We start from the raw sequence: 13,340 nt of genomic DNA, 5'->3' as shown, positions 1-13,340 counted from the left end.
CTCAGTAGCAGGTTCTTTTTCAAGAGCTTTACTGAAGTTGATATCACTTTTTTTTGTTTTTAAAAATTGATTATCGATGGTGCTATCTTCTTTTAACTTCATGAACCTCTTTTTCTGTATATCATCGACTTTTAGGATTTTAGGAACTGATTTTTCAAATGTCTTATCTCTTTTTTTCTTTAAATCTGCTATTTTTTCTTCGAGTTTTTTAATGTTTGTGCTGAATCTAGCGTTACATTAGTCTCTTTTCGGGTTGATATACATCAACATCGGCATCTTTTATAACATGATCTCTTTTCATCATGTTTTTTGTGAAAACAGTTGAAAATCCATAACTGGGTTGCAGTCTTCTTTTTAATTATTTCATCCTTATTATTATCTCTTTTATATCGCGTTTGACTCTTTTACCTTCACTTAGAACTGTTTTATCAGAACATCACTTATATTATCTTCAGAAGCTAGTGATTTCACCGGACTTTTCTCTTCTTTCTGAATTCTTTGGTCTTTTTCTAGAGTGCCTTGCTCCAATTTCGTCAGTCCGCTATCTGTTTTTAAAACTTTTTGTTCCTCACATTTTTTTTCTATTTCAGCAAACAAGAATTTTTTTGTTGCTTGAATAGTGCTCTCATCCGCTACATTAAATGCGCTGAATATTTCAGGAGATTTCCGTAACATTGGTGACTTTTCTGCTATTAGCTCCTCTAAACTTTTATCCGGACTTTAGTACTTCGGCAACATCAGCTACAATTTTCTCTACATCTTTGGGACTTAATAAAGGTTTTTCAGATATATCTAATTTACTTGCTTCTTCTATTTCTTTTTCCACATCCTCTGGTATTGATGGTATTTTTTCAGGCATGGTACGAATTTCTTCTATCACAACTAAATCATTCTTTTATTGGCGAATGAACTGTTGTTATATGAGTTTCCCTTAATTTTTCGGTATATTGGCCATAATAAATGCAGTATCATCGTACTCCTTAACTGGTTCTAATTCTTGCCCAGACAATATGGATATTTTCATTTGGTCATGATACATTGGAGACTCAGGTGCCGAGCCAGGAGTAACGGTGACTAGCTCAGCATGTGAAGGGCGTTGAGCAGTTTTAATAATAATATCATCTTGAATAGTTTTCATCACTTTCGATGGCATTTTTGATTCTGTGTCTAAAAGAGGTAAATCTTCTTGGTACTTTAATTTCATGATCATAACTAATACCAACTTATGTTTATAATCATCTTCACCTGGAGTTTTTTTTATCTTCATAGGTTCGGTAGTCTACTTCTTCATGTAAGGGTAAGTCAGCGACTCATCTGGAGTTTTAACGATTCTCGAATAGGCGCAGAAGGTTCTATTTTATGACTTTTTCAATGGATGCAGGTTTATGGAGGTCAATTAGTGTTTGCGGATGCATAATTTTCTTTGGTTTCTTCTTTTACATGTTTTTCTTCACTGATAATCTTCTTTAATGTCATCCAAAGGTATACGTTCATCTTCAGGGAGAGTTGGTGCAGTAGTTGCACCTGATTCAATAGTAGTAGATACTTTTTTCATCCAGATGTGACTCTTGTACAATATTTTCTTGAGAGTCTTTAGGTTTAGCAATGCCACTTTTGCTATCAGAAGTTTTCTTTTCACTACTGATATCCTGTTTTTCTTCCACACTTACAGATTGATCTTTTGATTCAATTCCTTTGGCTTCTTTTCATTTAATATTTCTGTCTTTATTTGTTCTTTAACATAATCCTGCTGTTCTTCAGTAGATGTTTCAATTTTCATCTTTTTCTTTTCAGAATCTTCTGTATCTTTTAAATGTTTTTGTTCATCTTCTTGTATGCTTTCTTTGTCAGCTATTGATTCTTCGGTATATTGATCAACTTCTTCTTTTTCTATGATTAGATATTCTTCTTCAAATTCTCCGTCACCAGTCGTTTCAGTTTTAGCCTCATCTAATACAACATGTAATCTTTTCTATATCAGATCTTCCAACAAATTCAATTTTTTCTTCAGCTTCACTATCTCTGTTGAATACAGCTTCAATTTCTCTTACAATTTCTTGTTCTTCTCTGTCATCTAGTTCTTGTTGCTTTATATAATCTATCGATTTGGAGGTATCCTCATCTGACTTTTTCGCTTCTTTCAATATATCTTCGTAATTGACTCTCTGAAGACCTTTCAACTTAGGATGTATCTGCTTTAATGGTTTTCATTGATTTAGATGGACTTTTAATGCTTTCATTCCTTTTATAGGTGAAGCTAATGGTCTGGGTCTACGAGAAATAGGTTCTCGTTTTGTTTTCGGATCTCTTTTATCTGCACTTTTTGTGCTAAGTCCGCTTTGGTGAAGCTTGTTTGTATTTCGATTCAACAACTCGTCGGTTATTTGCTTCTTTAGTACTTTTAGCTGGTGTACTACTTGGACTTAGTTTTCTTGTTTTAGCTCTAACTTATCTTTTATGGGCATTGGAGCTGTTTTGGTGTCTATTATTTTTTTTGGAGTTGTAGGAGGAGATTTTTTGTCATCGAGGGCTCCTTTTTTGTCGAGCATAGTTGTTGTTTTCTTATCAGATATTTTCTGCGTTGTTCCGAGCACTAACTTTGCTTTTTGTTGTTGGCGTCATTGTCACATCTGTTTCGTTTTTTCAGGCTTTTTCCTAAGTTCTGTTTTTAATTTAGTTTCAGTTTCAGGCTTTTTTGATTCAGTGGCTTTAAAAATAGTTTCTCTAATATCATCAGTCTATCAATACGTTTTCATTTTTTTATCAGTCGTCTTTTTTTTAGCATCCTTCTTTTTTGGTAAGCCATCCAATACAGTGCTCTCATATTGAGCAAATTTATCATCTAATTTAGTGTCTATTCTAGCAGTGATAGCTTCTTGTAAAACTGATTCAATTTTCTTATCATCACCATCTACAAGTTCGCTTAATAATCTATTATCAATAATATTTTTAGGAATCGGTTTCGTCTCTCATTACTTTAGGTTCTGTGTCAAGAGTTTTTTCCTCTTCCTTTCGGAAATAATACTTCTTTCTTTACTAACTTTTGTTAGTGGCTGCTTTGTCTGTTTTACGGTTGTGGTTACGGTCGTCGCAGTGGGCGCTGGTGCTGCGGGTGTCATCTGCCGCCCAGTATAAGTGGGATGCTGAAGAAATTCTAAATGTCTTAATCTTTCTAGTCCTTCAAATATTTTGTGCTGTGGGGTTGATCCTGGAAACATTATCCTAGTGATCGTATCGTCTGGATTCGCTGGCCTCCATACTAAAGCGCACATATGACACTAAGTTGGAATGGGAAAATTAAATTGTCCTGATATACTAGCTCCTTCGAATAACTTTTGTTCACTGCTATGCCATCGTTTCAGAAAATCACGAACGTATTTTGAGTCCTTGGACGGATTGAGTACGTACATGTCTAATGTTCCTGAAAAAAGAAAAAAAACATTAAGTCAACGGTCAAAATGTTCAAGAAATAAAAATGATTATATTAAGTTATTCGGAAAGGAGGGCCCTAGCCCAAAAGAGAGGCACTGTAATCACCCTCAGGGCTTATTCTGTTTATCCGCCATAAAATAGCCACGCAGTCACAATTAGGCAAGTACGGGAGCGTCCCTCTACGAGGACCTGCTGACGATGATGATGGACGGGATCATACGTAGGGGCCTCGGCAGAAAACTACAACTGGCTACGGGAATCGCGTTCCATTGGCACATGAGGTGAAGCAGCTCGGAGCGTGCAGATGCCAGGCCAGAACCACACAGCAGAAGCGTGCACATATGGGACAAGGAGGAGAGATAAAATAATTTGTAGGGAGTCAAGAAGGCACCCCCGGAAATGGAAGGTGGAAAGCTGCACATACTCTAAAGTTCTTACCATGTCCAACTTTGTGATACAGGTTAACGGGGTCGGGGCTTCGGTAGCAGAGCTGCGGCTTGAGGTTCAAGTGCCGGAGGTCCGTCATCATGTCGGAGCCGGTCTGCAGCAGGCTCACCAGCAGGGGGTCTGAGTCCTTGTCGCCGTCAGGACTAGCTAACGCGCGGCGTTCCTGAAATGTATCAATGGAAGATTCGTGAGGAATTTGAATAAATAAATTACTAAGGGCTGATGATTCACCAAAGTATCCAATTTGATAATGTTTTGTACAAAAACTGATATTACGCCCAATTCATTCCTCGATTAAACGTCAGTCGACTTTGGTGAAATCGGCACTATTCATCCAAAAAACAACAAATAAAAAAATAAAAAACATAGAGTACCATTTCCCCGGTGAACCAAGGGGCCGACCAAAGTTCTCCCCGGTTCCCCGAGACCCAGGTACCTACCCACTTTGGTCACCTTCTTTTTAAGCTTCCATAGTATACAACAAGGAATCGTTATAGTTTCGTCCAGTTCCGTCTGTATGTTTGTCTATGTGTCATAGCTGTTTTAAAAATAAACTTTAAAAGCTGTAGACAACTAGAAACCAGTAGTTGTTCCACGTGAATAACACCGCATTCAAACGGAGTAGGTAGAGAATAGAGACTCCATGTATTACTCACTTCAAGGTTGCAAAAGAAGTGTCCAATCTGGGGGTAGACGCTGGCTGTCGCCTTGCGGTGCAGCACGGAGGCCATGCCAGACACCGAGCAGTTGTTGATACGAGTGAACAGGACTGCGTCCAAGCGGTCGAGGTGCCGAGCGAAGTCCCACCAGCAAGCCTTGCGGGAGAAGCCCCCGTCAACTGGAATGTTACAAGATTTCATCAAACTCTGAATGTTAGATGATTTCATAAATACGGTGTACCTAAAAAAGGGGGGCTAATGCTGGTATGAAATATTTCTTTTCCGAGCTAGACATCGCAATAAATCGTAAAATAAAAACTATTTTATAAATCGTTGTTAACAGTATTTGTTATTTAAAAACAGTACATGGTATATGTCCCGCAAATTGCTATTGCGCTGGCTATATGTCTCATTAACATCGAAATGACGTCATTTGACGTATAATCATCATCATGATCAACCCATCGCCGGCTCACTACAGAGCACGGGTCTCGTGAGAGCGAGAAGGGTTTTGGCCATAGTCTACCACGCTGGCCATGTTCGAATTGGTAGACTTCACACACCTTTGAGAACATTATGGAGAACTCTCAGCCATGCAGGTTTCCTCACGATGTTTTCTTCACCGTTAAAGCGAGTGATATTTAATTTCATAAAACGCACATATAACTCCGAAAAGTTAGAGGTGCGTGCCCGGGATCGAACCCCCGACCTCCGACCAGAAGGCGGACGTCCTAACCACTGGGCTATCACATCAGATGGTATATTTAAGTAAAAATATACCGTCAGCTCCAAACTTCAGTCTAATGCTGACGTCACTAAAACGGTGGCCACGCGCATTAGCAATTTGTGGGACTTATTATACATAATATACCGAAATTTCATATTCCTAACTATGTAGTTTAGTTTTAAGATAGTTCGTGTCACAAAAATCGTCTAAAACTGACAACTTTTACGGCCCCCCATTTCCTTATATTTTTAAAATAAAAAAAATATTCTTACCCTACTCAATGAGCCCTAAATAATAATAACCCACATGCTAGGTCAAAATATATTCGCATAATAGAGAATATTTATTAGGTACGTTTAAAAAACACGAAGATTGTAGACGAATAAAATCTGAGTAACTATTAAGAAATATTATATCAACAAATTGAAAAAGAATTTCTCGATAAGTACTTAGTTTAAAGGAAATATAAAAACCACTGTCCTAAAAATAAATATCCAAAATAAACTGAAGGTAAATGAAGCATCCATTCAATGGAATGAACAAAAGATGAACTCCAAAAGTGCACTAAAAGATAGCATTGTGTTTATTTTCAATGAAAGCGTGAACTCGAAACCGAGAAAATAAAAATTAATAATCTCCAAAATTCGGCGGATGCGATGAATTTTGGAATAACATTGTTTTCGCTGTGTTTACGAGTATTTTTAAATATTTCAAATCTATTTTTAAACTAGTCCATCTTAAAGCATTCGCATTTTTCATCGAAAGTAATCACGAGCCTCAATAAATTAAATTTTGAAGCGCTTGTTGTTTCTATCATTAATTGTATGGCATTACGTAGGTAACTTGCGACCGTACTCAGAGTCACTAAATCATTACTTAAGATTGAGTAAAAACGAGACAGAGCTATTTATCTCACATAAATCTGTCTCGTTTTAACTCAATCAATCATCAATCATCAATATCAATACTTATAATAAAACTGTAACAGGTCAAATTCTGTACATTGAAGATATTTTGAAAAATTTTTTTCGAGGGCACTCTATAATCGATACTGAACACAAAACTGTAATTTTTTTCATTTTTGTCTGTCTGTCTGTCTATCTGTCTGTCTGTCTGTCTGTCTGTCTGTCTGTCTGTCTGTCTGTCTGTCTGTCTGTCTGTATCACGGCCGCGCATCACGCTGAAACTACTGAATGGATTCCAATGAAACTTGGTACGATTTGAGGTCATACTATGAGGAAGAATATAGGATACTTTTTATCCCGAAATTCAGCATGGTTCCCGTAGGAGAGGGGATGAAAGTTAAAATGTATACTGAGTTGTAATTCATTAACGCGTAGTCCGATTTCATTCATTCTTTTTTTGTTAGAAAGGGGATATTTTAAAAAATGTTCCGTAAATATTTCAAGGTAATCGGTTTTTAACCGACTGTCAAAAATGAGGTGGTTCTTTTTTCTACATCGATTTTTTCGAGGTTTCTGGACCGATTTGCAATTTTTTTTTTTAAATCAACAAAAAAGTTTTCGTGGTGGTCACATAAAAAAATTCTGGATTCAACTCCTTAATCCTGATGCTGCAGGGTTACTGCCCGCCTGAGTTATCAAGATTCAGGAAGTGTTCATAGTGAATTCATATTGTAGGTACCAAGTAACGACTTTATTCTCAGACTTCAAGTCTCAACTCCTCAACCCTGATGATGTAGGGTACAGCACTCCTAAACTATAATGTTTCAGGAACTGCGGATGATGCAAAATTATTTTAGGTACCAAGCATAGGCTACATCATTGAACTTCGGATCCTAACTCCTCAATCCTGATGCTGCAAAGTACTGAAGTCCTAAATCGTGGGGATTTTAGAATTTCTGATAGTGAATTGATATTTAAAAAAAAATTAAAAAATTTGAATCGACTGTTAGGCGAAACGAAGTTCGCAGGGTCAGCTAGTCTTAAATAACGATTAGCGACTCTGAGTACGGCTGAGAGACTTCAATCCAAGGATAGAGTATATCACTGACCTTCTTGGATGTGTAAACAAGATACCTACCAGCTACTACATATTAGCAATGAGCAATCGAAATATGTTAATTGCAGTTATAATGATTGAATTTTATAATACATTTTAAAGATTTGACTTTTTAAATTCTGTTTTCCGAATACGAAACGCACGAAACTGTAGCCGCCATCATGAATTCCGACTATGACGTCACATGGATTGTAGAAAATGCCGTTACTTATCAATCCGTGTGACGTCACAACAGCTCATGAACCTAAATAAAATGGCGGCTAGCGGTTTCGCGGGGAAATTAAAAATACAAACATAATTCATAAATGCATTTTTATTGCATTTATCGACCGAATGAAATTTTGGTGAATTTTTGGTAATTTATTATCACCTTAGGACCAAATTAAGTTACCTACTTTCAAAAACCAGCCAAGTGCGAATCAGGCTCGCACAACGAGGGTTCCGTACTACAGTTCTATTTTTCGACATTTTGCACGATAATTCAAAAACTATGATGCATAAAAATAAATAAAAATCTGTTTTAGAATGCACAGGTGAAGCCCTTTCATATGATACCCCCACTTGATTTAGTTATCTTACTTCGAAAATTAAAAATACAAATTTTTAGTTCATGACCACAATTTAATTTTTTTTGTGAGATGTAACCACAAATTCACGGTTTTCAGATTTTTCCCCTAATGTCTGCTATGACCTTCCAAATTTCATGATTCTAGGTCAACGGGAAGTACCCTGTAGGTATCTTGACAGACCGACAGACAGACAGACAGACAAAGTGATCTTATAAGGGTTCCGTTTTTCCTTTTGAGGTATGGAACCCTGAAAAGGGTAAAATACCCTATTCACTGCTGCAGCTTGCAACTAAACCAATACCCATATTTAACAAATAAAATTATTTCATTTCATTTCATTTCATTACCCTGAACAGGAACCATTTTACGAGTGAAACTAAAAACCCCTTACTGAGTTCGGGGTAACAATTCACAAAATGTGTAAAAGACATACGTATCGCTGGCGCGGCGCCAGGATGGGAACAAAAGGGCAATTTGCACAACAAGCGAGCAGGATTCAGTGAGCTACAATAACATAGCTATGTGAACTAGTGAACAATTCAGGGTTGACGCCTTTTGATTAATTATTATGGTATCAATTCAATCGCAAAATAAATTTTAACTGATGAATTTTTGACAGATCTTTGAGATGATCCGGACGTCTCGGAGTGAAACTCAGGTTGAGTGTGTTTTTGGAAGATCTATGTGGTGTTGTGTGTTGGTGGTGTATATTATTTAATTATAACGGACCCCGGATGGGTTCAAAACTAGTCGGGATAACGTCGACTAAACACGTGAGTAAAGCCGGGTGTGAGATATTATATTATAACTAGATGATGCCCGCGACTTCCCGTGGGAACTCCTAAATTTTCCGGGATAAAAAGTAGCCTATGTCCTTTCCCGGGTTGCAAGCTACCTCTGTACTAAATTTCATCAAAATCGGTTAAATTGTTGGGCCGTGAAAATCTAGCAGACAGACAGACACACTTTCGCATTTATAATATTAGTATGGATTGGAAATATACTCGTTATTACCAGTGTAATATGTAACTTGTAATATCAGCAGAGAAATATTACCCCGTTTAATTACTCTAGGCTTCATCGCGTATTTTACAGACTTGTGGAAAAAAAATGGTCCGCCTTTTTAACAGACTTCCTTCCTTGTCCGGGATGTAAGCATCCCGGACAAGGAAGGAAGTACTACCTTAGTAGTTATCTTACTTCCCGGGGAAGGACATCAACTATAACTAACTCTGTATCGAATTTCATTCAAATCGGTTACACTGTTGAGCCGTGAAAAGCTAGCAGACAGAATTTGGTAGCTTACATCCCGGGGAAGGACATAGGCTACTTTTTATCCCGGAAAATCAAAGAGTTCCCACAGGATTTAAAAAAAACTTAAATCCACGCGGATGAAGTCGCGGGTATCCTCTAGTTGTTTATATATTCGTATTGTTTGGAGCCATGAGAGAATACTTAGGGCTTTGTATTGCTGTGGAATTTTTATTTCAGCGGACTAATGAAAGGGTCGAGATATTACGAGTATGTCTAGACTCTAGACCAGTGATGTGATGGTCTAGAGTCTAGACAAATGACTAGCGTAGATATACATACCTACGCTGGAATGGTCATATACAAGTACCTACGTTGGAAAACCATGTGCCATCTCAGAGCAAGTACCTATAGATTTTTTTTTTTTAAAGAAAATATTACAGTAAAACTTAAAGCTAGCCTTATCTAATCTAATCTAATCTAATTACTATATCTAATTACTCTAATTACTTTATATAAAAGGAAAAGGTGACTGACTGACTGACTGACTGAATGACTGACTGACTGATCTATCAACGCACAGCTTAAACTACTGGACGGATCGGGCTGAAATTTGGCATGCAGATAGCTATTATGACGTAGGCATCCGCTAAGAAAGGATTTTTGAAAATTCAACCCCTAAGGGGGTGAAATAGGGGATTGAAATTTGTGTAGTCCACGCGGACGAAGTCGCGAGCATAAGCTAGTTACTATATAAATCATGACCGCGTGGAATGGTGCCAAGAATACTGGCTGCATTTCCGCGCTGGACAGCCAGGCTGATCCGTTGCGCAAAAAATGAGCCAGCCCTTCTGTCACCAGATGAGGCTATTAATTGCGGTGAAATGTCTCGTAAAATTTTTTTAGCACTAAGACTATAGATTATAGACGTAGCTCTATTGTGACTATTACTGTTAAAGCGAGATAGGTAGGTAAATGCATTTAAGCTCATAACAGAACGTGACGAATGATAATTTTTTGTCCTTATCACCATGGCACTTTTTTGTTTGTCAAAATGTATTTTGTTAAATTTTGATAAAAAAACATGAAGTGAGGTTATATTATTTTGAATAAATATTTGATTTGTTCTCAAAATGGAATACAATTTTTCTTTTTGAAGTTATTGTGCATTGGTAGGTTGCAACTTGCAGTAGGTATACTAGGCTCTAATAGCTGAAGCGAACGTAAAATAGAAGGAATAACATTTCACAGGCAAGTAGGTATCTCTGATTGAGGGAGAGGGACTATAGTACCTACTTTTAGTGGCACGGTAGTTGCTTATCTATTAGATCTGCAGGGCGATTGTCTAAAACCTGCATCAATCATTATTACAATCTCAATTGTTCTGATTGGCTGAATTTGTGCGATTCTTGTTGCAACAATGCATTGTGGCCAATAGTGAGCGAGCATTAACCAATCAGAGATGATTGCGATCGTGACATTGTAGCTGTCAAACAACCGCGGTAGGGCCCCAGTAGGGCGATTGTCTAAAACCTGCATCAATCATTATTACAATCTCAATTATTGTTCTGATTGGCTGAATTTGTGCGATTCTTGTTGCAACAATGCATTGTGGCCAATAGTGAGCGAGCATTAACCAATCAGAGATGATTGCGATCGTGACATTGTAGCTGTCAAACAACCGCGGTAGGGCCCCTGTGTGATACAAAATGACAGTTACTTTTATGTCGGTTAAAACCAACCCTTTTCCAATAATAAGTAAAACACTTAACTTTCTGATTGAAAAAAAAAACAAAATCGCAGCAGTCGGCAGTATCTTTCCGAACATGGCCAATGAAAGAGCAAACCTCCTTGCACTAATAAGGTAAAATAAAGAACTTTTCCCATGTATCTTAGTCAGCGCAAATACTACCAAAAAGACTAAAATGACACTGAAGCAACTTTGGCACTCGGCCAGACATGAGGGAACGGCAAAATGAAGGGGTTATTTTAGCGGAACCATAATTAGTAACAGTTTTAGCTTGAGTTTACTGAAATTACTTTAGTTTTCTATTTAATAGAGGTTATTTTTAGGGTTCCGTACCTCAAAAGGAAAACGGAACCCTTATAGGATCACTTTGTGGCTTGTCTGGCTGTCGGTCTGTCAAGAAACCTACAGGGTACTTCCCGTTGAGCAAGAATCATGAAATTTGGCAGGTAGGCAGGTTTTATAGCAGACATTCGGGGAAAATCTGAAAACCGTGAATTTATAGTTGTGATTAGTTGTGACACACGAAAAAAAATAAGTTGTGATTGTGAACTAAAAATTAGTATTTTCAATTTTCGAAGTAAGATAACTAAGTACCTATATCAAGTGGGGTATCATTATGAAAGGGACAGATTTTTATTCATTTTTATGAATTATCGTTTAAAATGTCGAAAAAATACGACTGCAGTACGGAACCCTCGTTGCGCAAGCCTGACTAAAATTGCTGTCATTTCATAGTTTTTTTAATTCTAAGTAGTACTTGGACTCAAATAATTAAATACCGGCCAAGTGCGAGTCGGAACCCGTATCGGTACGGAACCCTTCGTGACAAAAACCATATCTATAAAAACGGCAAAAAATCAAGTTTGTTGTATGGGAGCCCCCTTCAAAATGTATTTTACCCTGTTTTTTATTATTTTTTGTTATAGCGGCCACAGAAATACATCATCTGTGAAAATTTCAACTGTCTAGTATCACGGTTCATGAGAGGCGGTGACAGACGGATAACAGAGTCTTAGTAATAGGGTCTCGTTTTACCCTTTGGGTACGGAACCCTAAAAACGGCGAAATCTATTGCATACTAGGAATGATAACAATATCATATCCTGAATATCATAGGCTGAATTTTAGCCCGCGCCGGAGGCGGCGACCCATCGCCATAGAGACTAGCCATCTGCGCGGGAGATAATATAGTGTACAAATGTGTGCGCAAACACACTCTATTCCCTCACTCTCATAGCCCGATGGACGGCAACCTGATACGACTGGAGAACCATCAGGTTTATCTTTCCATGTTCCCCAAGGCATTGTCAACTTCCTAAACTGTACGGGGAATATTACAGGGTGTACCCAGAACGCTGGCAAAAACGAAAACAGGTGATAGTATGTACTGATGATTACTGATATTATGATATCACAAAAAAAAACGCGGAAAAAATATAAAAAAATAACTTATAATATAAGGAACAGAATTTGCTTCGGCTACATTACATCCCTTAAGGCGTAATGGATTTCAGCACAACATTACACCCCGTATGTCATAAAAATTTTATTTATTTATTTATTTATTTATTTACACTTTATTGCACACAACACAAAGTAAACATTGAAAAAACACAAAACAGGATCTTAATCTAATAGATGTTTTTTTTTAAATCTGACTTTTTGTCAGGGGCTTTTACAGATAATCTACATGCCAGCCCCATCGTTACAAACTAAACATCGTCATTTGATTTTAATTTAACGTTTTTTTTTTGTATGTCCGCTTTTTTGTCCTCCGACATGATGATCGGAGACCCTTATAGCTGACATGGCTTGCTTGCTTGCTTTCTTTTTTTTTGCCTTGCTCTTTTGGACGAGAATGAACAGCTACGTTTTTTTTTCAGCTTGACATTCATTATTATAATAATTATGTATGTTACATGCTATTTTTTTTCTTATGTATAATATAAATATACATATTTTCTTACTTTATTAATTCTTACGTTACGTTAGCTGGCATTGTAGAGCGAGTTGTGTGAAGAATATATTATTTGCTTAGCGACAGACAATATGTGAATAGAAAAAAAAATCTTTCGTAGCCACTCCGTTGTTCTAAGAGGCTAAATCACGATATCGCCGGGAGGGAGCAGCTCGACCTTGGTCAAGAGACCTACAGAGTTGGACGCCTGCCAAGCGGTATATTGGTTTTCCATCGCCAAGCGCTTTTCTTGCTTGAGGCTATCATTTATCAAATTACATTTAGGTTTTATTCTCTCATTTTGTTTTATATGTGTGAGAAAAGGTTTTGTCATGTTCAGTTTTTATTGTAGCTGCGATTACTCAAAGTTAAGTGGTACAAAAAGATTCAGTAAATTACTACAAAAAGTAAGACGAAGGATTGATCAAAACCGTTTTTATTATAACTGAACTAGCTTATGCTCGCGACTTTTTCAAATCACACAAAATTTCAAATCCCTATTTTAACCCCTTAGGGATTGAATTTT

At 37.2% G+C, this 13,340-nt stretch overlaps 1 protein-coding gene across 1 annotated transcript in view; it reads right to left on the bottom strand.

Annotated features, from left to right (window-relative positions):
• Nucleotides 1-13,340, bottom strand: part of LOC117990037 (microtubule-associated protein futsch-like) — a 179,873-nt gene that overhangs the window by 32,927 nt on the left and 133,606 nt on the right. Inside the window, 25 exon segments of the mRNA XM_034977471.2 lie at nt 1-209; nt 212-382; nt 385-435; nt 438-714; nt 716-889; nt 891-958; nt 961-1,258; nt 1,260-1,311; nt 1,313-1,364; nt 1,367-1,415; nt 1,417-1,453; nt 1,455-1,549; nt 1,551-1,690; nt 1,693-1,957; nt 1,959-2,183; nt 2,185-2,231; nt 2,234-2,334; nt 2,336-2,441; nt 2,444-2,585; nt 2,587-2,633; nt 2,636-2,951; nt 2,953-3,008; nt 3,011-3,421; nt 3,871-4,042; nt 4,536-4,717. Coding sequence (XP_034833362.2) covers nt 1-209; nt 212-382; nt 385-435; nt 438-714; nt 716-889; nt 891-958; nt 961-1,258; nt 1,260-1,311; nt 1,313-1,364; nt 1,367-1,415; nt 1,417-1,453; nt 1,455-1,549; nt 1,551-1,690; nt 1,693-1,957; nt 1,959-2,183; nt 2,185-2,231; nt 2,234-2,334; nt 2,336-2,441; nt 2,444-2,585; nt 2,587-2,633; nt 2,636-2,951; nt 2,953-3,008; nt 3,011-3,421; nt 3,871-4,042; nt 4,536-4,717 — 3,743 coding nt within the window.

The sequence above is a fragment of the Maniola hyperantus genome, chromosome 17 (genome assembly GCF_902806685.2).
Source record: "Maniola hyperantus chromosome 17, iAphHyp1.2, whole genome shotgun sequence".
Lineage (NCBI taxonomy): Eukaryota > Metazoa > Arthropoda > Insecta > Lepidoptera > Nymphalidae > Maniola > Maniola hyperantus.
The sequence above is the reverse complement of the archived record's forward strand: the minus strand, read 5'-3'. Positions and strand labels throughout refer to the sequence as shown.